The sequence below is a fragment of the Pocillopora verrucosa genome, chromosome 3 (assembly GCF_036669915.1).
Source record: "Pocillopora verrucosa isolate sample1 chromosome 3, ASM3666991v2, whole genome shotgun sequence".
NCBI lineage: Eukaryota > Metazoa > Cnidaria > Anthozoa > Scleractinia > Pocilloporidae > Pocillopora > Pocillopora verrucosa.
This window is the reverse complement of record NC_089314.1, coordinates 7,576,226-7,600,521: the sequence shown is the minus strand read 5'-3', so window position 1 is coordinate 7,600,521 and position 24,296 is coordinate 7,576,226. Positions and strand designations below refer to the sequence as shown.

The window sequence follows — 24,296 nt, the reverse complement described above, 5'->3', positions numbered from 1 at the left end:
AATCTTCAATCAGTCATAAGAAAACAATTTGAGACGACAATATCGTAAAATATCGTGGTCTCTCTTCAATAGAAAAGAGTCCACTGGATCGCGATAAAAGCCACTTGTGCGCGTGTATGATCCCTAACAGATATTTTGAATCACCTGTACGTTTGGTATGACCAGGTCTTCCTCTTGTCCCGGACGCACCTGACCCCTTGTACTTTTGCTTCAACCATTCAGTCATATCATTCTCGCAGGATAATAAAGGAACCATTCCTGTTTCGTGCGGAGCCCATGCGGTGGCACCGCACTGATCACTTACCCCTCCAAAGGAACAAAGTGCCATCCTGAAATTACCCTCTAATTTCTTACACCTGATAAAACATACCCGCGAAACGGAAGAAGAACGTGACCTCGGTCCAGTCCCACTCTCTCCTATGTCCAAAATGGCGGGCCAGTTGATTTTGCATCATCTCAATGCCCTGGCCTCGTTTGGTTATTGTATTTAGCAACACAAGTTTTTTGTTTCACTATCCAGCTCTCCTAACTGTGCGTTCCTTCTTGACGGATGGTTTCATTTACTCCGCTCTAGAGGACTCTGAAATAACGGGTCACATCGACACTGCTATAAACTGCAGCTCGCATATCTCTACGTATATATCTATGTATGCATGGTCATGCTCCTTTACTGGTGGGTATTTACAAGAAATGTTCAGGCTATTAACAGACTTAGATTATATGCTAACGAATGCTTTCGTTAAGCTAACTTTATCTTGTAATCATAATAAAAATCAGGCCTGACAAAATATAGAGACTTTCCATACTTGGAGCAACGGAGAAGAATTATGACTTGAAACTGAATATTAATCAATGAAAAATTCAAGCATCGTTTAGAAAGGTCGTTATATCGAGGTAAGGCCTTCATCATTTGTGGTATTTAATGGGTACTAGGTTTTCAAAGTACAAATTAACTCTTGTTTTGCTAAATCAGGGTATTTTTTGTGCTAATCAAAGGCCTTTAAGAGCAATTGTAAGGTAAGAATCAGAGTATTTCTAAACAATAAAACTGATTTGGCTTTAACAATTCATTTTCACTGACCAAATACAGAATCAGGGCTTCATGTCAACAATTTGGTTTGTTTATGGCATGAATTATGCTCAAAATTCCATTTTGCATGACCTTATAGAGGCATGGAGTGTTTGTGACAAAAATTCAACAAACCGTGATAAGCCAAATTTTTCTCAAGTGATTTTGATAATTGGGTCAAGTAAATAATGGTATAGGTACGGATGTTATGCAAGAAGGCAGGTAGGTACACTGATTTTTTGAAAAATGGCAATTTTGGGTTGTAATTTTGACATTAATTTTGGCCAAACTCTAGCCCCAGGCTCCTCTCTGTCTAATACCTTGAGGGCAAAGTTACATGCATGAAATGAAAGCTCTATTATAGTAATGTTCATAGTCAAATTCATTTGGCAGCACAATTTATCAGTTGGGTTTTATGGCACTTTCAAAATGACCCCTGAAAGAATGGATTTTTTGTGCTCAAAGAGCAAAAAATGAGACCCCCCCTGAAACTCTAAAACTTAAAGTCAGAGAAGTGAGCCAGATTGGCTTTTGAAATATCTCATGGCAACCAACTTCTGTGCCAAGTTTCAGCCAAATCGGTTGACCACAACTTTTGGCCCCTGGAACACTTTCTCAGACAATGACACTTAAGAGTGACACAAAGCGGCACGAAACATGATGCCGACTCGAGTTTATTTCACGCATTGCGTGACGAACAAATTGCTATCGGCACGCGTGAAAACGAAACCTTGATCGTGACAAAAATAATCCAAAGATATCCGGCGCATCAGTTAAAAATTTCCATTTAACACTAGCTTGAGCTAAAGAGAATTTTCCCGTTTTAAGGGACTTGTTAGGCCCAATAGAATCGGAGATATCGATTTTTTCAGAAATCGCCGACAGTACTTTATAATTCAAGTTTTAACAATCGCCCAGCCTTCTTTCAACAAATCCACATGGCGCTGAACGATCGCTCGCTCAAGTATGAAACGTTGAGATTTGGACATGGGCTGCTAGTGTTTTTACTGTATAGTTTTATCAATAAAGTACATGCTAATATTGACACAGAATTGTGCACGCGTCTGAATTTCTTTGACCTTTAAACTCGACAAGGACGCTTTCAAGCAAGTTTTCGAAAGTTAGATCAGACAGCTTCTAAAAGACTGAAATGTAACACCTTTAATGTCACGTTTTCGCCACCAAAAAGTTGAATAACATAACGTGCGGGTAATCTGTTGACCTTTTTTTAACCGTATGCAATGATCGGCCGGTGCGGGTAATCGGCCGTGCGGGTAGTGTGTTGCTACAGCTAGTCATATTGTGTATTTCTTACATTTTTATAGTTATAAAGATTCTATTCTATTCTATATACATGACTGAAATTATATGAATTATACATTAATGAAAGAGAAACAATCTTAATAAAGTATGACAATTCGTAATTCAAACATTTGGACATCTCTTTTATAATTATGTATGGGCCTCAAATGAGATATCCTCATCTTCAATGTGGGTTTACTTTATCTCAGGGGAGCAAGTGAGTTTTGAACGAAACTATTTCATCACTGCAATTTCAAACATTCTGTAATTACTTGTATGTGTGATGTCTCTTTTTTCTAACAATTTAGAAGTTTCCCAAAATATTATAAGTTATCATAATATAAATGTGGGTGTGATTAAGCGTATCAAAAGTCAATTTAAGGTGAAACCTGCAGCTTTTAGAGGCACTTAAAGGTCACTAAATGATGAATGTTAACAAAACTTGAAATTTAAGAGAACCTGAAAGTACAACTAAAGATGAATTACAACAAAACCTGAAACTTTAAGTAGTACTTAAAGGAAAACAAAAGATTATAGAAACCTTTAAGACGCCTTTACAAGTAAAAGTTTTGGTAATTAAAGACGAGTTTACGAGAATTAGGAGGATTCTTAAAGTCAATTAAATGGTTATTTAGGTTTGCTTTCATGTGATCCTAGAGTGTTCATGAAATGGTTTATAAGGAGACTTTAATTGACTTCTGAAAGTTCAATTAAAGATTCATTTCAGAACTTTCGTATGTCACCTAAAGATGTCTTAAATACTTCTAATGTTAACCTTTAAGTTACCTTTAAGGAAACTTAATTTAGTCATTTCATCCTGTGTTTTCTCAGGCCTTATTTTTCACTACTGCTTAAGTATCTTGGATCACAAATCCAAATCCGGAGCCTCCTAAAGGAACGCACTCAATGTTAGCGTACATGTAGGCTATGGCCTACTAGTTGTTTCCGCTGTTTGTCAACCGAAGGGTTTTTTTCTTTTTTTCAGGAGGCTCATGAGGTAGAAGCACGACACTTACGAACGATAAGCCGATGTCATTCACACGTGACTAACTGTAGCATGAATAAAGGAGGTTGATTTTTTTGTATTACCAATGCCGTGAAGCCCTTTTTCTGGCCCATGGGATCTTGAAGGATCCCTGATTGATTTTAACGTAGCTTTTCCATTCTTAATGTAGTGCAAAGTGCCGTAATGCATTATGCAGTCTAAATTGTATGGCAAATTCAAACTTTGAAACTCTTTGCGGTGGCCAATTTACGTTATAAACTCAGTTGATAACGCTTAAATACCCTGTTATACTCTCCTATTGACGCAGCACCAGGGTTTCTTTAGAAACTTACCCCCTTTACAAATTTAAAGTCTCGTACCCAGACCTTCTACAGCCAGTTACCGTTAAACGGCAGGATCTGGGTACGAGATTTAAGTTTAAAGAACATTGCATCAGTTGTGTTGGCCTGTTCCAGGCCTTCAGTAAGTAAAATGGAGCGAAATGATAAACGGTGGGATAGTGGTGGAGTGAGAAAATGATAGCCTACGTGTAGCAATACCCCACCCCCAAGGAGTAACGGAAGGAATGTTTCTCCATCGGGAGTACGGCTACACGAAGGCTGAAAAAACTAGGGAGGCTTGGGTCGGATCGGGTCGGGTTAGGTCGGGTCGACCCGACCCACATCTCCCCGTTTTTTTATACCCCTCTGCTACCATACCAGTGTTTAATTTTCCTATCGTGCTTCTTTTTTGCAAGCCAAACGCCTGGAACAGGTTAATTGTGTGTCTTGTGGTATATACGCAATGCAGGAGCTCATCACTTGCATGCTGTGCCCCTGCGCAATGCTATTAGTTGTGTTTCGCTATCAAATGTCAGGGGGAACTCCAATCAGCGTCAAAATTAGTTAACACATCATGTTTAAAGAGAGTCCTATTAATATGTAGAATAACACTCCGTTTTCTAGCACATTCTAAATCAATGTTCCCATTCAATGTTGCCTTTGTGTAGCTAACGGTTCATAGAATTATGATAAAACATTGTTTTTTCGGGGGGGGGGAGGGTGAGAAGGGGGTGAATAGGTTAACTTAACAAGGCCAAAAGAGAAGTATCTCAGAATATCTCAACTTATCAATCATTCCCATGGTCTTACTTACTGTGGTGATAACACAGTCAACGTGGTTTTTCCAAGAAAGAGTTTCATTGAACAAAACACCGAAATATTTGATGTAGCCCCCCTATGTTCTAAACTGACTCCTCTTTTTGGTCAAATGAGCAGGGTGAATCCTAATATTATCACTTTGCTAAATCGCCTGCAGTATTTAACATATCGTGATATCTTATGTTAAAAAGAGATAACCAGACTCAATAAAGCGCAACTCGAACGAGTTACTAAGTAATCCTTCGTATTTCCAGTTGTTCCTTTGGGCTATTTTGTTCACGTTTTCCTGTTATCCACCTAGGTGTAAATTTTCTTCGCCGAGCTGAGGTCGACGCGATCTGGTTTAAGATTCCTGGTCAGCTTCAGGAAAAACAATTTTTCTAGTCAGTGTGTAAAACATAGTTCCACCGCTTGCAAGCAACTGAAGACAGACAGGGATTTGGCGAAATGAATCATGTCGAAACAATTTTCTCTTGGAAAGGATTCGATGCATTGCTAAAACGTCATCTCGTGCTATTCGAACGAGATGTCAGTCAAACTACGTAACACCTGCGGCAGTGGTGTTACTGATGACCTGTACTCCTGTATCAAGACGCTATTGGGTTCAATGATGGCCGTGCGTATCACTAGTTCCTTTTCCAGCTGTATCCGATCGATAGCTGTTGCCAGTGGCAACAGCTATCGATCGAATTATCAAATCAGTTTTCCATTTTACTACCAACACCGCCAACACCTAGAACACGGGAAACGGAAGAAGCAAGACAATTGCAAGTGTCGAAAACGTGAAAAAGCTGTACCACTCTTCCTTATAAACTCACGATTTATTCGCTTGATTCAACAATTTTGCTACTATGCGGCTTCAGTTGACTCCCACGCACAACTCTCGGCTTATTAGAAGGAAACACACTCAACTTCCCGTTGTAAGCACGTGGAACAGTGCCATATATGGGATGCTAAAACACGTGCTGCATACAGGCTTGCTTAGTTATGTATAAATAAACGAAATCCCTTATAAATTTCAATCAAATTGAGAATAATTAACGTATCGTACAGTTTCCAACACAAGTCCTACCTAATTCCTAAGGAGCTACCATGGTATAAATCTCACCTCTATGTACGCACGGCCGTGCCTACACAATATGACGTGCATAAATTTCTTCAGCTGCTGATTCCCGTCGATTTTAGCCGCGAGGTTTCAAACCTTTTAAAATTTTTTTTCTATTCCATCCCGATTTAGATAGACCTTTTAAAGCTCAAAATTACAATTAAATATGCAGATAGTTCTCGTCTCGAAAGACAATGAGCATGTACCTCTTTAGCTTTGGACTTAACGAAACTTCAAACTTCAACTGAGGCTTTGCGACGTTAGGGAACTCTTCTTTAGAACGGTAAATATCATTTTTAAGTGTCTACCACACGGATCTCGTAAATGCAAGAAATAAATACGTTTTTCTTTCGTTTTTCAAACGGCATATATCATTCTTAGGTTTTAATATGTCCTAAAAAATATTGTTTATTGTAAGTTTTTAACTTCAAAATCGTACGTTTTCAGAATTTTCAAAATTTTCAACCCAAGCCTACGCAATTTTTTTGCCGTGAATTCTAGTAAACAAGAATGCTGAATCGTACGTGCAACAAATTCGTTCGTTTTTCGCTTCTGAGAAAAAAATTTACAATTCTTTGAAAAAAGCTTTGGTCTCGAAATATTCCTTAGTCGTATTAAAGTTCACATGGCAACCAGGTGGACAATCAGACATGGTTTGATGTTGCTCTGGTTTAAAGATGTAATGAATGTAACCAAGAAGTTACAATTCATAGACCCAACGTTTTGGCACTCGTCGGTCGATTTTGCCATGTCATTTATTCACAGAATAAACGATTACCTGATAAACTCCGACACAGTTGTGATAATTCTGCGAGCTTGTACATTCTATAATACCGTTGTCGACGCTTCTGTACGCTTCTGCTTAGACTGCCGGGCACGGTCTCGAATAGACTAAACACACGGAAGTTATAAATTTCCACTAAAGTGCCACTAAATGGTTCCTTGAAAGTTCCCAAGCGATGTACATTTTAGTATGCTCAAGTTCGAAATAATTTTCCACCTAAAACCTGATTAATTTTTGGAATCGCTAGACATTTCCGGCTGTACCAAAATCTGCTACTCTTAAAAAGTTTCAAGGAATATTTCAGTGGCACTTTGGTGAAAATTTCTACTGCAGGGCATTAAGTCTACTCGACTAAAGAAACAACAGAACAACAAATACAAAGCTTACAGATATTCTTGTTCGTCAGTTAAGTAATCTGGCAACATTCAATAATTTCATATTTGAATGTACTATATCTTGTAGCTCGTGAATAGGCTGTTTCTAAGATTCTCGAAACAAGGAAGGTTTTGCACTACTCTAAACCAGCATGGTCTCTTGTTGAATAACTATTAACTTTTAAGTGTTTTTCTACCGTCTGGAACATCTTTAGATTCGCTCAGATTTGATTAGATAGATGTTCTAAAACAGAAAAACGCAGCTGGTGTAATTTGCTTATTTGGTGACAACAGAAATGGCTTTGTTGATGATGGTTACTGAGTCAAACACGTTAGTTTGCTGTGGTAGGTACTCTTCTGTAAAACTTAAAGCAAATTTAGTGCTTTAAAAGGTACAGTAAAGCAGAAACTTTGCTATTTTACGCTGATCGTTTCGTTTTCTGCGCGCTTCGGGCTTGGGCTATAAATCCGGAAAAAAAAAACTCGGTCCATAACTTAAAGTACGGATCTCGAGTTCGGTTAATAAAAGGTCGGTTCACGTAGGGGTGAGTTTCTCAATGCTCACAAACCATACGAAGCAACCACAAGTTACATTCTCTTCCTTTAGGGAGCATCACGCGTACCTGGCTTATTTTACGTTTGGAACCTCAAGCGCAGCGCCTTTTCGAGCGCGGCGCATAGTTAAAAATTGGAGGTGATACTAATTACTTTTCGAAATAGTTTTTAGGGAGCTCTTTTAATTTGAGCTTCATTAAGCTTGTCACGGTCTGGTTATCTCTTTTAACACAAGATATCATTTGCCTCTGAAGGTGGAAAGTAACCTTAACACAATTCTCATTTAGTTTTACACTTATGAAATTAAGTTGTTTTATGCAATCTTCCTTCCAGGCGCCTTTCATTGTGTAATTAGGGCAACAGACACCTAAGTGATTTTACTACCCTCGTGTTACCTTCTCGTAATAAACCTTGTATCATCCTTATACCTGGAGTCGGGCAGTTTTGCGCGAAAATGATTTCAACCAAAGGACAAGATCGCTATCTCGCTGCACTTGAATTATCCTGGAAAACATCTTCATCAAGGGAAACACTGGCAAATTTTGCAGAAGATGTTACAGCTCATACAATGAGTCACATCTCAAGTCTTGCGTCTCCCGTTTTTCGTGTTCTTGGTGTTGGTAGTGGAAACGGGAAAACAGACTTGAGAATTCTAAATTCTATAACAACAGCCATGGTATCGTCACAGATGAAGAAACCAGTGATACACACCACCATCATTTAACCCAGCAGTGACCTCATACAGGAGTTCAAGTCATCTGTGACACCATTGCCGCAGCCATTGGGTAGTCTGGCTGATTTTTCCTTCGAATGGCACCAGAAGACCTTTCAGCAATTCATTGAGTCGTTTCTACTCGAAGACTACTTCGACATGATTCATTTCGTAGCAGCCCTGTACTACATGGATGCCGAGAGCTCCTTAAAGAGCTGTCTTAAGCTGCTTGCCAACGGTGGAGCCATGTTCTGCACAGTTGGACCAGAAAAATCGTTTTTTCCGAAGCTGGCTAAAATACTTCACACGGATGGCGTTGAACATGTCGAACTTGGGTCGGTGAAGAAGCTTTACACCGAGGTGGATCTTGTGGAAATTGCTAAAAGGAACAACTGGAAGTACGAAGAATTATGGACCGTTCAGTGCAATGCCAATATCAGCTGCTGTTTTGATGAGGCATCAGCAGATGGTGCCTTGCTTCTCGACTTCCTAACCCACAAAGAAAATTTCCGAGCTAATGCTGAAAAAGCGGTTTATAACGAGGTCATGGAGTTTTTGAAGAAAGAGTGCTTTACTGATGAAAGTGGCAAGAAATTTGTCAGACCGGAAATCACTGCAGTTGTAATTTACAAATAAGTGTTACTTTTCATAGTTTGGTTCTTAATTTCAACTTTATTCTCAAGGTCTATGCACAGGCCTCCCAATCGTGGAATTTGAGTTTTTTTCTTTGCCTGTTTTTGTCTTATTATATGAAATAAATCCCGTACAGGCCTGAATTTTTTTCAGGCCTTATTTTTCACACTGCTTAAGTAGTGTACATTACTGCGAGGATCACTTTCATATTCACGTCTTTATCCGCAGTTCAAATATATGACTTTCATATATTCTTAGCCGTTTACAGATGAGTCAGTTAAAACTTAATGCAATAGGCCATCGATTACGCCCTTGAGGTGCGGTTTTTTAACGCAGCGAGCAGCGATCATGAAATGAAAAAGAAATGCAGAATAAAACTTTCTTACCTCCATTTCACTGTTTCCAGCTTCGTTTTATTGAGTAATGTTTTTAAAAAAATAACATCTATCTTAGCATAGAGAGAGTGGTTTGTTGTTCGCACCAATCAGATCGTTCAGGGTATGAATCTCGCACCAATCAGATCGCCGCATCAGGGTATGTATCTCGCACCAATCAGAGCGTCGTTTTTGTTCTTTGGTTTGAGAGGTGTTCAAATTTCACCGAAGTAATGGGGGATTCGGAGGGAGCGGTTCGCAAAATGGAATCATCTTTTAGAATGAGAAATGTTGGCTTTTTTGTGTTTTTAACATGTATTTAACCGCCCTTTATGAGAAATGCGATACTACTGGACAGATGAAAGATATCAGTTTACCTATAGTAAACGTGTTACTCATGCTGCGAAATGGTGGATAGTTGTTCGAGAGAAAATGCAGTCCTGTGCACCGTAGCACGATCATGGTTATTGTTCCTTCACGACGAGAGTGAGGGGAATAATTTTGAATCAAATATTGTCTGAGGTGTTGATGAATTGCACCAAACATTTTGATTCAAGCAGTTCTTCAACGGAAAGTCTGCAGTCTGTATTTCGTACTAACAGGTATTCGTGGCACCAATACAGTTTATTTTTGGTTACAGCTATTCAAACAACACACACAATCTACCACAAAATACCTGTGTGTGAGTTGATTCGACATTTTCGTTCTTTTCCGCGTTAATACTCTTCTTTCCTTTAGTAAGAATGTAGACATCACTTAGTGTTTCACTTAATCCACCCACCCCAAAAAAATCCCTCTTGCATGCATAGCATGCCTATGTTTTGTAATAATGTTTAGATATCTTACCTTTTGTGTTTTCTTGCCAATAGCTTTTAGATAATTTCGTACATTGGGTCTAAAAAACTCTGACTAAGAAATTTAAAAAAGCATAATGTTATCAGTTATTAATGAGATTTCCTGATCTAAGGTTACATAAAAAAAATTTTGGTACTAAGGCCAAATATTGAGCTGACAACTGTCGTTTTCATTAGGCAACAGCTAGAGAGCAGGACAAAGGGTAAAATATGGACCGGACTGGACCGTTAGACCCTAAGACTATTTTTTTGGACTATTTTTTTGGACTATTTTTGAACCATTTTATCGGGGGGGAAGGCAGACCATTAGTACTTAGGGAGGGGTGGGATGCAGTCTATCAGTAGTCAGAGAGGGATGGTAGGCAGACTATTTTTACTTAGGGTGGGGTAGAGGACGAACTATAAGTACGCAGGGAAAGGTGGGAGGTTGATGAATTAGTAACTGCTTCTTATTTATGGAGTGTTCATTGAATCACGCAAATTATTTTGAGCGATTTTTCGACTAACTAGTTGCGTGTAAAAATTTTGGCGCTGGGCCGTAGCGTTTCTTTAATTTTTTGTCATGCGAATGCGAAACTGGCACGTAAACACTGGAATATAATTGTTATAATTGTTGGAAAACAAACCTATAGGGTAGTCGCGAGGAATACCTGGTCGCGATTTCTGGTGTCGGTGATTAACTCCTTTGTTTGCGAAACAGATAAAATCGATATTTGCGCTTTCCCATAATTGCATGTACAGCAGTGTTTTTGCTGAGTTAAAATCTAAGGACCGGAAATTCCGTGATCTCGTCTGATAAGATCACTTACAAAAGAAAGATAGATAAATTTAGTAATTTCATACTGTATACACAAAGGAAAACGTGAAGCAACTGATGGTGCACAAGTCGACTCAAAAGGCACACGCATAACTCAGCGGTGGAGGATCGTAAACGCGATATTTTCAATACAAATTAAAATCCGGTGTTTAGGTGGCAGTTTCGCATTCGCATGACAAGAAAATGAAGAAACACCGCGACCCAGCGCAAAAATTTTGACATGCATAAAGTCAGTCGAAAAATCGGTTTAAATAACTTGTACGATCGAATAACAGCTCCATTAGCCAGGAGTGTTTACTATTACAACTACCTCCCGCCCCTCCCTGCGTAGCAATAGTTCGTCTCTCATCCCTCCTTAAGTAATATCACTCTGCCTCCCACCCCTTCCTCAATACTGATAGACTGCACCCCACCCCTCCCTTAGTACTAATGGTGCACTTCCCCCCCGATAAAATGATCCCAAAAAAATGGTCCAAAAAATGTTCCAAAAAAAGAGTCCAAAAAATAGTTCAGTCCATATTTTACCATAGGCCCGAGACAGAATTTCTCCTTACAATATCAATACAATATCAATACAATATCAAGCAGACAAGTGATGAGGATGAAGAAAAATATCGATAAGGGGATTATTAATTGATCTTCTTGATCCAATACCAAATTCTCCGAACTAACACCACAAGAATTTATGGCAGACAGTAAGGAGAATTACTAATGAGATCTTGCGAGTGAAAGGATTATTTGAGGCTTAAAATGGCTTCCTTATTTGAGGGTCCAACAAAGGTTTTGCGGGATGCGGGATGAAGCTTAAAATCGCGGCGGGATGTGGGATACGAGTTTTTTTACAAGGCGAGATAGGTTAAGAAGTCGAGAAGCACGCCACTTCCTTTGAAAATTCATCAAATCAATTGCTGAAGTCAACACTGTAGTGAACCCTTAATAATTCTTCGTATTCCAGTTGTTCCTTTGGGTAATTTTCCAGACAGCTTCCTCGGTGTAAATCATATTTTCTTCGCCGAGCCAAGGTCGACGCGATCCGTTTAAAGAAAAACGATTTTTCTGGCCAAAGCTTGTAGAACAGAGCTCTATCATTACTTATTAGTAAGCAATAATAAGACAGATCTTTAACGGTTACAAAGCTGCAAATCTCCAGATCTGTGTACGCAAAAAAAAGGTACACACGATGTAATTAATGATATTTGCATAAATTGAAGTTTTCTGTGACATCTCTGACTTTTCCGTGCTTGATATGTGCTGTAAACCTATGTTTTGCTCAAAGTTTGCTTGAAAGGTAAACATTACGTTTACGTTGCTAAAACCGCAAAAAGTTGCTCCAAAAGCCAAAAGTTGCCGGGCATAGTATGTACGGGCCTTAAGTTCCACTGTTAATTAATTAATTAGGCGATGGAAGCACGTAGTTTCACACTTCTCGCTTGTCACACACACCACACACTATTTTTTTCTTATGTTAATTATACAAAATATTCCTTTGACCTGCAGATGGCAGATTCTAATCTGATCGAGGAGTGTCCATTTTCTACTTAATTAAATTAAATGTAACTTAATTCAGTTCTAAGTGTACTAGAAATATGGCAGAACTAGGCCTAGGATCAATTTGTATTAATTTTACAGTGTTTGAATTTTGACATTACCTCCTTAGACTCGAATATAAGAATCTTCAGTCGCTAGAATATTTAAAAGAGCTCTTTTTGTTTCTGTCTTTGAAGGATTTCTTTGACAAATTTTTGTATTCATTACGTTTCTTACTCCACATTTTGACTCCAACACGCGAAATGCCTTTTTTTTTGCATTTTTAAACTTTAAGTACTTAGCGCACAAGAGTTGTGACGTTTATGAGTCGAATAAACGTTTCCTTCGACTTAGTCTCGAGAAACATTAGGACTCGTGGGAAAAAAACTGACTAGTTTTCCGAGAGACCATACATTAAGTGCTTTGTTATATATTTAGACAATCATATAGCAAAAACATGCTGTTGTATTCGGCCCGCGGGCAACAACTGCGCAATTGTATCCCGGCCGGGATGCATTTGAATTTGATCTGGGACACGTGACCTAGAATCAATTAATCACAGTGCTCGTTTTGTTGAGTGAAAGTTTAAGTAGATAACAAATCGTGATATCTTATGCTAAAAGAGATATCCAAACTGTGACAAGCTCGATGAGGCGCGAGTTACTTCATAATCCCTCGTATTTCCAATTGTCCCTTTGGGCAATTTTCATGTTTTCCTAACATCCATCCCGGGTGTAAATTTTCTTCGCCGAGCCAAGGCAAGGTCGACGCGATCCGATTTTAGTTTTCTGGCCAGCTTCGAGGAAAACGAATTTCCTGGTCAAAGTGTGAAGAACATCACGGCTCTACCATTAATTATTAGTAAACAGCAATAAGACAGCTCTTTAACGGTCTCTAAGCTTCAAACCTCCAAATCTGTGGACACAAAAGAGGTTCACGTGCCATAAACAAAGAAAGCGAAATTGCCTCCATGAACAGCGATACTCTGGCTGTTGCGGTGAGGTCAAGTCTCTCTACTTAATTTGCATTTTTAAGAAACAAATCTAAGCAACAGCGAATAAGTTCGTTTTTGGAGAATTTTTGGCTTTTGGCGAAGGAAGTTCATTTTAAAGTTCCAGCCTCTCACTTCGTTTTAGGAGCGTCCATAAATATTCGTATTCCCAGTTGTTCCTTTGAGCAATTTCCACAAGATCCACCTCGGTGTAAAGCTTCTTCACCAGGCCAAATTCGACATGTTCAACTCCATTCGTGTGAAGTATTTTAGCCAGCTTCGGAATAAACGATTTTTAAGGTCCAACTGTGCAGATCATGGCTCCGCCGCTTGCAAGCAGCTTAAGACAGCACTTTAGTCTTTTCGACATCTATGTAGTACAGGGCTGCTGCAAAATGAATCATGTCGAAGCAGTCTTCGAGTGGAAACGACTCGATGAATTTCTGAAAGGTCTTCTGGTGCCATTCGAACGAAAAATAGTATAGTATAGGTAATTACCGTAAGCAATTATCGTAGTAAATGAAAAGTGCCGCCCCCGAATGAGCGCCGCGGTCCCGGTGCATCGCTCATTCGAAGAATTCTTTGCGCGATCTAATATCTTGAGGGATCTAGATGAAAATCCTTTCGAATGCAACCATACGTAGAAGAGGGTTACCTGGAGCGCGTAAACTCAGATCATAAAGGGGGTCAGTGAAATGGAAGTTGAGTAAACACACCACTGGTAGAGACGAAAGTTGAAAATGAAAAGATTCTGTTTAAACCTACAAATTTCTTTTAAACGGATTAAGAAAAATATATCGTTTTCTTAAAACAGAACATTTCTTTGTCGCAACCGAATCTTGAATGTGCGCCGTCCTCAGAAAAGTGCCGCACTTGAGAGATGCTCTCTAAAGGAAGAATGGATAATTTGTGGTTGCTTTGCATGGCATGTGACCATTGCGAAACTCACCCCTTCTAACCGACCTCTTATTAACTAAGCTCGAAGTCTGTACTTGAAGTTATGGACCGATTTTTTTTTCCGGATTTATGGCCCAAGCACGAAGCGCGCAAAAAAAACGATGTAAAACAGCAAAGTTTATTCTTTATTGTGCCATTTAAAGGACTAAATTTGCATTAAGTCTTACAGAAGAGTACCTACCACAGCAAAATAACGTATTTGGCTCAGTAACTATCATCACCAAAACCATTTCTGCCGTCATTAAATAAGAAAATTACATAATCTGTGTATTTATGTCGTATGACATGTATCTAATCATCTTCGATAAAGGTCATCTGCCCAGGTCCGCCTTTCTTCATGTAGCGTCTGGAAGTACGAGAACAAGATTCAGCGCGATGAAATAAATTTATCAAAGCAGTTTCACATTACCATTTACTCAGTACTCATGGTGCAAAACTACCTCCTTACTGACTCCAAGAGTGATCAAAAGGGAACTTTTCGTCACATTATCAGCACATTGTCGCGCAGAAAGGTGTTGATAATAAAGAAAAAAATTTGACTAAGAGATACTGTTGGATTTAACATTACACTCTCAGATATAAAATTGTTCAAGATGCAGAGCAGACAAAAGAGGAGATTAATGTTGAGATATTGGGAGTAAAACGGTTACGAAGCTGGGAAACAATACTGAACATTACTATTCGGTACTAAACGAATCTAAAGCTGTACCATAGTAGAGAAACACTTAAGAGTTAATAGTAATTCAGAAAGGAGCTATGGTGTTTTAGAATGGTGAGAATTGACGCGGATTGCAAAGGAAAATTATTCAAAAACTAGGCTAAATTTTTGACGCAGAACGAACAGTGATGGACAAGTTCTTTAATTGGCGGGGCGGGCAGCCCCACTTTCAAAATGAGGGCAGGTGCGAAACCTGTGATTGCATTTGCTTGCATAGGAATACTTGGCCTCGTTTCGGTAAAACTGAGGCTTTCGACAATCTTAGAAACAGCCTATTCACGAGCTACACAATATAGTGCATTCAAGTATGAAATTACTGAATTTTGCCTGATTACTTAACTGACGAACAACAATACCTGTAAGCTTTGTATTTGTTGTTTTGAGCAAGTTTAACCCTCATTTCCTCTTCTTGTTCTTTTTTAAATTCCTACAACAGAGAACAGAGATGAATGCTGTCAGTGCCATATTTGTTCGATTGAACCTTACACGCCAGAAGCTCCACTTCAGCACCAGAAGCAGAGGCAGTGTACAGACTCCTAAATTGGCGCTTTTTTCAAAATGGAGAATTTTTTTCCCCTTGAACAATGTCAATATTTTAGAGGACAGCAGCGATTTTGCTTATCCTTTGGGTTTCTTTCATAACTTGGCTATTCTTCTTTTCTCGGAAATTATACTTTTTATGATTAATTGGTAATAAGATTTTGTGTCGTCCAATTCGATCTGTAATTATACTGGTGATAAAAAAAATCGGAATCCTGCTGCGTGGTCGTCCGATTTTGTTATCACTCGTATGATTACTGACCGAATTGGACACGAATTAGTCCTATTACCATTACTTACTTTGGAAAAATACTGGAGGTATCGGAAAAATTAGTTGCAACACATTTGGCGAGCAGATTACTAACGACCGTGGACGTTCACTATTTTGTCTCGTCAACAAGTGTCGTAAAAATAACTCGAATATTCCACGATCGTAGATGTAACCATTTTTGAAGCGACGAAATGAGAAACAAATTACTGGCCTGGAGCGCAAGAAAACGCGTTCAAGTAGGTCGCTATTGGTTTACACTGTGACGCAAGGTTTTTGTTTAAGCCAATCACATAGCAAAGTGCCGTAACCACAGCAGCAGCTCATCATAGCCTGCGTTGCTAGCGGTCTGCGATTTTGGGGACCCAAAATCGCAAACCGCCAGCAACGCAGGCTACGGCTCATCACAGCAAACTACATATCACAATGGGCCAATAAGAGCGTAAAGTGAAAACAACAAAACTGCTTGAAAGGCGGGAAAACGCAAGTGACCAGTCGCGATTGGATTTAATTTGCGCATCTGATCGGTTGGGAGATTGGCGCGAGTTTCTCCACCAATCACAGAGTGAAGTACAGTTAATCCATAACTACACCTCATTGAAAACGAAAACAGAACGATAGGTAGTCTATAACTAATTCACTTTCAATCGAAAGTAGTCCTAAACTGCCCGATTTTGCGCAGTTAACACTTAAACTCCAAGGATCTGATTGTTAACTCTCCCCTCTAGCTGCTACACATTTCTTTGTAAATAAGTCACAAGAATTTATGTTAGATCAGGACCACCAACCTCTACCTGATAAGTTTGAATATCCTCATTACATGTTGGCTGGATAATATATGGATATCATAGGAAGAAATTACCAGTTAATCACTTCTGGGTGTTAAAGGGTTAACGACCAAGCTTGCTCACATTCTGCAAACTCGATCAGAGAAAACGTTCCCCATAAAATAATACACCCACCCGAAAGTTTGCGTCAATCCATAACTGTCTTGAAAAGAAAACATCTTTCTGCACCGGCTCCATCGCATCCCATTGGACAGAGGTTAATCCCAACTTTTTCCTAATAAGGTATGCCTTTTCCTTGTCCCCATACTCCTCTCGTTTGATGTTAAACTTCCAATACCAGTGTATCAGCCAGGCAAAGTAACTCAAAATTGTGTATGGACTAAAAAACGTAATGCAAACAAGAAAACAGCATTTAAACAAATGGAAACTAATTTCACTAACAAGGAACAAGACAAATCTACGTACTTTAACCCTTTAAACCCTAAGAGTGACTAGCATCTAATTTCTCCCTACAATATCAGCCCTGAATCACACATGAAGGTCATGAGAATAAAGGAAATGGTCACCAGGGAAGGAAACTTTTGATTGGCAAACAAATTCTCCTTGCCAGTGCGTTACGAAATGTATAAAGAACAGTGTGGAGAACATGCATACTGATGTTAAGAGTGTAAAAGGTTAAATCTTAAAATAAGGAAGTCATATGATTAGGGAAGTTTTACATGTACTTTGACTGGTTCCTTCATGTACTTTGGAGGACAGACGCATGGATAACGTCACCATCGACAAGTTTTTGCTTTTTCATAACATAAAAGAAACAGGTTCTATGTTGCTGTGGGTTTGTACGGTGTGATACAGTGTGATACCTATGTTTTCTTAAATAGTTATCAAGGATATCTGAAAAAATCGGAAGGGAGGAATTGACTTAAATCTTTGGTCGTAATAGAAGGGATGGAGCTTACAGAAGGACGATCCTGATCCACAGAACATCAGCTATTCTGGGCTTGCTGTGACCTCCCCTTAAAAAAAAGCAAAAAGCAAGGAATCAGAGAGGACTGATAATTATCATAACAAACACAAAACAAAAGCATTGAAATCACTGCTAATGAGTACATCTTGAGACAGCTCCTTTAAAACAACAAATTCTTAAAAGATGCAGTAATTAACTAGAGTACTGGTTGTGAAAGTTAATCGAGAGAGCTAAATTCAAGAATTGGGACAAACCTTATGTCCAAAGAATTCTCCACTACCCCCCTTAGAATTGACTCCTCTTCTTCACGGAATTCTTCCTGTGAGTAAAATAGTGTTGACCATGTTTAGTGACTGAAAGTCTGCTGAAATGGTGTGTTCTGTATTGTGTAAACCACACAGTGTATGTATACAGACCCAGGCCAAGTTTCTTGAAGAATGAATAGCACTTATCCAGATTTTTTTCAATGACTATGTCAATGTTATGCACACAGTATGTACATGTATGCAACCTCTTTGTATTGGTTTTAAATAATCAACAAGAAGCCAAATGATTACTGTCTGTGGTGGAGATACCACAAGAATTCTGGATCAGATTTGTACATGTAACATTCAAAACCTTAGAAGTTATGCTTACCTTGGATTTCTTGCCTTTTTTCAGGTTATTAAGAAGACCTTCTTCTCTTGCCCTTTGCATGGCCTTTGTTAGAAAAAAGAGAACATTCAATTTTAAGATATTATTCTGGGCTAAATTAAACAGTCAATAAATTGTGTATTAGCAGTTATTAAAAGTACATGGATGTATGTGTATGTAGACATTAAACCTGTTCCAGCCTCCAGTTAGTAAAATGGAGCCGAGTAAAAGCAAGGAAGGGTTTGGGTCAACCTCAACCCAAGCCTCCTCCACTTTTCACCCTACTGCTATGTTTTCACTCTGTTTTACTACCTGAACACCTACAACAGGCTACTGGAAATTAAGAATTAACCCTTTACACTCAACCATCAGTATGCATATCCTCCATTCTGATCTCTACACACTTCTTAACCCTTTAACCCTTAAGTGTGATTACTAACAACTTTCTCCTAACAATATCACCCCTAAAACAAACATTGGGGTCATGAGAATAAAGGAAATGATCACCAACTAAAGAAGCTCTTGATTGTTAAACAAATTCTCCTTGTCAGCACCATAGGAAATGTAGAGAGAACAGTATGGAGAAAATGTATACTGATGTTAGGGTGTAAAGGATTAAGGTGCTGACAAGGAGAATTTGATGATCATTTCCGTTATTCTTGTGATCTTAGTGTGAGATTCAGAGGTGATATTGTAATGAGAAATTAGATATTAGTCACTGTAAGGGTTCAAAGGGTTTAATTAATAACATTTTCATTTTCTTGTCTCCTTTGAAACTAAAACATATTGTGACCAATGATCAAAGATCTCTACCAGAGGGAGAGCAAAATAAGGTAGCATAAAAGTTGGCAGATTATGAGAATGGACATCTGAACACAATGTCACTGACAGGAAAAAATTTCTCTCATAGAACAAGCTGTAAAGACATCTGGCCTGATTTTCACAGGCTCAAAATGTATATCCACATGGATAACACCTTGAATTCTAGTGAACCATTCCTAGTGATAAATTTTGTCAGGGAAAGTAGTGAAAATGAAATTAATTTGAGCTAAGCAGAGGGGAAAAATTTCTTCCAAGCAAATGACGGAATCACTGCATGGTAGTGCATTGCAAAGAATACATTGACTGTACCTTGTTTCTGTATTTGGGCATTGTTAAGGCATATTTGACAGCTTCATTGTAGCGTGACCATCCATGAAGATACTGTAAACAAAGAACCTCAAAACATCACCATTGCTGATACAAGCTAAGTATCAACTATGAGTAGAAAAATAATCTGATTGCTTCTCCTAAATAGGTGGTACCATGGCTAATTCTTTACATAATTTACTATACAGAAGTCATCTAATTAATCTCATATCAATTGTAAGAAAGCCAGAGTACCCTCTTGCAAATCAATGTGATCAGAAACTATCAGCTATTTGTTAACCTATCAGTATCAAATGCATATTCTCCATACTGTTCTCTATACATCTTTTAAGGTGTTGACAAGGAGAATATATTTAACAGTCAAGAGTTTCCTTAGTTGGTTATCATTTCCTTTATCCTCATGACCTTAGTGTTTGATTTGGGCGTGATATTGGAGGAGAAATAGGATACTAGTTAACCCTGTTGCTCCCAAGATCTAATTAGTAGTTCTCCTTACTATCTGCCACACAATTCTTATGATGTTAGTTCAGAGAATTTGGTATTGGATCAACTAATAATCCCATTATTGATATTCTTCTATATTCTCATCACCAGCCTGCTTGATATTGTATTGACATTGTAAGGAGAAATTCTGTCTTGGTCACTTGTGGGAGTGAAAGGGTTAATGAGTTACAGGAAACATTGAAGGTAACATTGAAATGAAAGAGAGGAGGTGAAATAGTAAAGATAACTGTACTAGAAAACCAATAAAAAGTTGACATTTAAGAAGTTTCCTTCTCCCCTTCTGTTTCAATGCCAGACTTTACAGGTTACACTCAGTCTTAAATTAGCTACAAAATGACTTCAAATTTGTACATTCAAATCCCCTTTGCGTTTTTCCCACAGTTTACTGGTTACACCCATTTCAAACTACTTCATGAAAGAACATTAGCTTCAGAGGCCAGAAATTAGCTATCAAAAGATGACTATGAGTGACCTAAATTTGAAAATTAATATTTGATAAAGTGGGGAATAAGGATATTTTACAAAATAATATGTTGTTCTTTACTACCTGGAGCAATGAGACAACAGTGATTGACACAGCTATAACAACTCTCACATCCACTTTTGGAGCCACCTGTCTTCTGTAGTAGCGATAATAATGGCCATAGGTCTCCTCTGTTAAATAAAGACAATAAAATTTAATAGTAATAACATCAACACAGGAAAATTGAATTAAATGTTTGTAATCATTTCAAAATTCTTGAATCATATCAAGATGTTCAGCTATCACATCATGGTTTTGAGTGAGGCCTCAAGCTAGCTGTTCTGAAAAATAATCTTATGAGCTCTCACTGATCCAAGGTATCATCAGTGTGAATCCATGAAAGCTTGGAATCTTTTTTTAAATACATTAGCTTAAGGCACATGCAATGGTTATCTTCAGCTACAATGTAAATTCAAGAGTTGATTCTTTACACCCCAACAACAGTATGCATATTCTCTGTACTGTTTTCAACACGGTCACAGAATGTACATTTCCAAAGGTGCTTTAACAAAGAGTTTTTTTCAACAATCAAGAGCTTCTTTATTTGGTGATCATTTCCTTTACTCTTGTGTCCATAATGGGTGATTTTGGGATGAACATTGAAAGGAGAAATTAGATACTAGTCACTTTAAGGGTGTTAAGGGCGGAACAGTACTAATTCAAGTATCATTCACACTGCCTAACCTGGATTGTCCAACATATAGTCATAGTCAGCTCTTTGTTCATCATCCTTCAAAACCTGGAATCATTGAACATTCATACACAATGTTATCAACAGTAAGTGAAAAAATATTATCAGATCTAACAATGAGTTTGGCAGGGGTAGAAGTTCTTGGCAAGGTTAACAGACCAAACTTGAACCCATAGACTGTTCTTAAACCTGATAAACTTGAAGGATAATGTACCCTGGGCTAAGCTTTTTGACTGGCAGATGAAAGGCATGTGAAAATTGCTTGACCTTATGATGAACATTCCAAGACTCCCTAATCAAACAAAATTTACAAGAAGCCTCAACAATAATGATACAAAGAGTACACAAACAATAAGCAATGGTATACTGGATTTCTTTGATTGGACACCCAACCTTGAATAAGGGCCCACCCAGTGGGTAGGAAAAGTTAATAAGAACCCAGTCTCCCTCCAAATCCCTTCCATTCCTCCCCTTACAATTTCTGAAATTACTCTCTATGGTACATCTTAACATTTTGTTATCATCTATAGCTCTGAACATTGCAACATAGAGTTACTACTAGCTGAAAATGGTGAAAATTCAATAACACCCAGCTTAAATAAGCATACACTCTCAGGGTCCAAAAATTTAATCACATTTACATTGTATCACAACTAACAATGATAGTATTAATATCAGAAAATATCAATGAATAATGAAATAGACCATACAAGCACCTAAATAAGATATTGTTTAACAAGTGTTTTTGTTACTACACACTTGTCATCAAGTCTAACTGTGTTTATTAATCATTTAGCTAAAGAAATACACAGTGCATCTACAATTTTGGAAACAAAATCCTTTGGTTTCATTCCCCAGTATTCATTAGACAAGAGGTCGACCATGCCAGTGAACTTAATATATAAATTACTGAACCTTGAATGTACCCATAAATTTCTCTGGGATAACCATTTCTCACCTCATAAGCTGTTGCGATAAGTTGAAATTTGGTTTCAGCATCTTCTCCCTAAATAGGAATAAAGAAAAATAATACAGTTGTTAGAATAATTCAAAAGCTTGACACTGAAGTCAAAGCTAGTAACATTCATTTGACACAGGTTAACATCAGAAACCTAATTGTCGAATGAAAGGCAACATACAAAAGCTAACTAAAAAGGACCACTTTCTCTACATTGTACACAAGTCTTGCCTTCTAAGCCCTATAAAAATTTTGAGGAAGATGCAAAACACAAAATGAAGAAAATTCCTGTTATATGAGTAGATTAAATCAATAAATGTTTGAGAATTATAGTAAAGAGCCTACAGCAAGGGAGAATAAAACAAATTAAACTATTTCAGAATCACCTTCTGTTCATGGGTTAAAAGTAGCACTTCCATTTTTCAATTATTAATTAAATAACTATTTCATTTCCAAGGTGCAAACCTCAGTTCCAACAGCATAAATGAAGCTCTGATGGTAATATCAGACCTGCCCAAACTTGGAATAATTTTAGCAATATAATCAATGTTCAGTGTAAATAAACATGTATATGTTAGAGATATGTCTCAAGAATGGACAGTTTAATCCATTCAATCACAAGATCTCTGTAGTAATTCTCCCTTGTGTCTACCATACAGTTCTTATGATGTTAGTTCAGAGAATTTGGTATTGGTCAGCTTATTATCCCCTGATTGATTTTTTTCTTTCTTCTCATCACTTATCATCACATTTTGTAAAGTATATGTATATGTACCTTGTATCTATCAGGATGGTACTTTCTGGCAAGTTTTCTGTATGCTTTTGCAATGTCAGCCTGTAAAAAAAAACAAATTGTGATCACCATGTACATGACAATTTCAAACCATTTCCAGCAAATATTGTAAAATAATACTTGTCAGCTGAAGTATATCATGTTGTGTAGTACTTAATTCTCTGAAGGTTCACAAAGAGTTTTTTGACTCAGAGGATTGAAGACTATCACAAACCAAGTAACTAACAGAATCATCATAGACTGAGGTAAAGTTAATGAATCTTAATAAGTTTCAAGGATAGACCCTTTTCTTGGTTAGCCTGAGTGACCCCTGACCACTGGAGTGGAACTATAAGATATGTTTCAGAGGTTTGTTGGGAAGGTGGACAAAGTTGGATAAGTCAGAATCAAAGTGATTTAACAGAGAAAAGAAAATCAAAATAAATTACTATAATGGTTGGGAACTGTTATGAATTGTTATCAGACTTCCACAACTGTTATGAATCTGTTTTTGCTTGTTTCAGCTGAAACAAATATACCAATTGAAAATACTTTTAAGAATGGTTTTCTTGCTGGCATTTTAAAGTTAAATCAAGGTCTTGCTATGTGACATAAGAAATACACTGGATTTGGAACAATAAAAGAACATTCAAATTTTCCCAAAGGCTCCTTATAATTTATTCATGCTTTTGTCAACCGCTATATTGAACCTTATGATTTAAGGTCAATTAGTAGATAATTCAACACCTAAAAACCTATTGAACTGTGTTTTGTATGAATGAGCTCTTCCTAATGTTGAGGATTTAGGCTTTAAATTATCACTCAGAGAACAAATTGCTGACGTAAAACAACGAAAGAACAATCACAGAATAACAAAGACGAGCTGATTTCAAGGGAGTTACAAGATATATAGACACACGAATAAAAATGGTCTGCTGTATCTGAGGGGAATTGATAGTGACAAAATGTTATAAAAGTATCATTTACTTTTGAATTATTTTTTTCAGCAAGATATTTAAATGAAGCTTTCTATTGAATCAAAATAACGTTGGTTTGTTTACATTCCACATCTGCACATGTGGCAACCCACGAAACCGTTCTTTAAACAAGATTAAATTTGAAGTGATTTTTTTTTTCAATTTTTCACACACACGCAATCGTGTAGTATCGTAAGTGAACGCAAATTTCTCATTTATGAAGACACATTATCTACATCTGTTATAGATTACCTTTGAAGATTCTCTGTAGACTCCGAGCACTATAATCCAAATACAAAAAGAGAGATGCGTTAACAAATAGGAGTACATACAAGTAACACGTAAACTTGAAATCGACACCAGCATTGACTGTAGTTGATCGTCTTCGTTTGCCAACAAATTTAACCAAAACAAATTCATACCGTCGTAACAGTTTTCTGTTCCACAGTAGAGCCCCTCGATAAAGCCATAAGCTGACGATGTGAAATATATTAGAAGGACAATACAAGGAACTAAAACCTTGAAGGTTGTCATGACCGTACCAGACAAGATTGCAACGAGCTCTTTAACATTCAGTGAATCTGCACATAGTCAGCGGTTAGATAAAAT

The 24,296-nt window shown here is 37.8% G+C and overlaps 1 protein-coding gene and 1 pseudogene across 1 annotated transcript; one reads left to right on the top strand and one right to left on the bottom strand.

Moving 5' to 3' along the window:
- The first annotated feature begins 5,822 nt into the window (after positions 1–5,822).
- Positions 5,823–8,682, top strand: LOC131777272 (histamine N-methyltransferase A-like; annotated as a pseudogene).
- A 5,624-nt stretch (positions 8,683–14,306) lies between these two features.
- LOC131777267 (dnaJ homolog subfamily C member 25 homolog) lies at positions 14,307–24,265 on the bottom strand. The gene is made up of 13 exons (XM_059093530.2): positions 24,110–24,265; positions 23,940–23,968; positions 22,714–22,773; positions 21,939–21,986; positions 20,974–21,028; positions 20,314–20,420; positions 19,245–19,316; positions 18,117–18,179; positions 17,735–17,799; positions 17,473–17,529; positions 16,688–16,892; positions 15,274–15,344; positions 14,307–14,545 (listed from the first exon to the last, which is right to left on the bottom strand). The coding sequence occupies exons 1-13, from the start codon at positions 24,219–24,221 to the stop codon at positions 14,491–14,493; spliced, it is 999 nt and encodes a 332-aa protein (XP_058949513.2). The 5' UTR covers positions 24,222–24,265; the 3' UTR covers positions 14,307–14,490.
- Positions 24,266–24,296: the final 31 nt, after the last annotated feature.

Coding starts and splice junctions, on each gene's coding strand:
- LOC131777267 (XM_059093530.2), bottom strand. CDS start 24,221: ATGACAACCTTCAAGGTTTTAGTTCCTTGTATTGTCCTTCTAATATAT. Junction 22,774..23,939: donor TCTACAGAGAATCTTCAAAG/GTAATCTATAAC, acceptor TTTTTTTTACAG/GCTGACATTGCAAAAGCATA. Junction 17,530..17,734: donor GAGAATTCTTTGGACATAAG/GTTTGTCCCAAT, acceptor CTTTTTTTTAAG/GGGAGGTCACAGCAAGCCCA.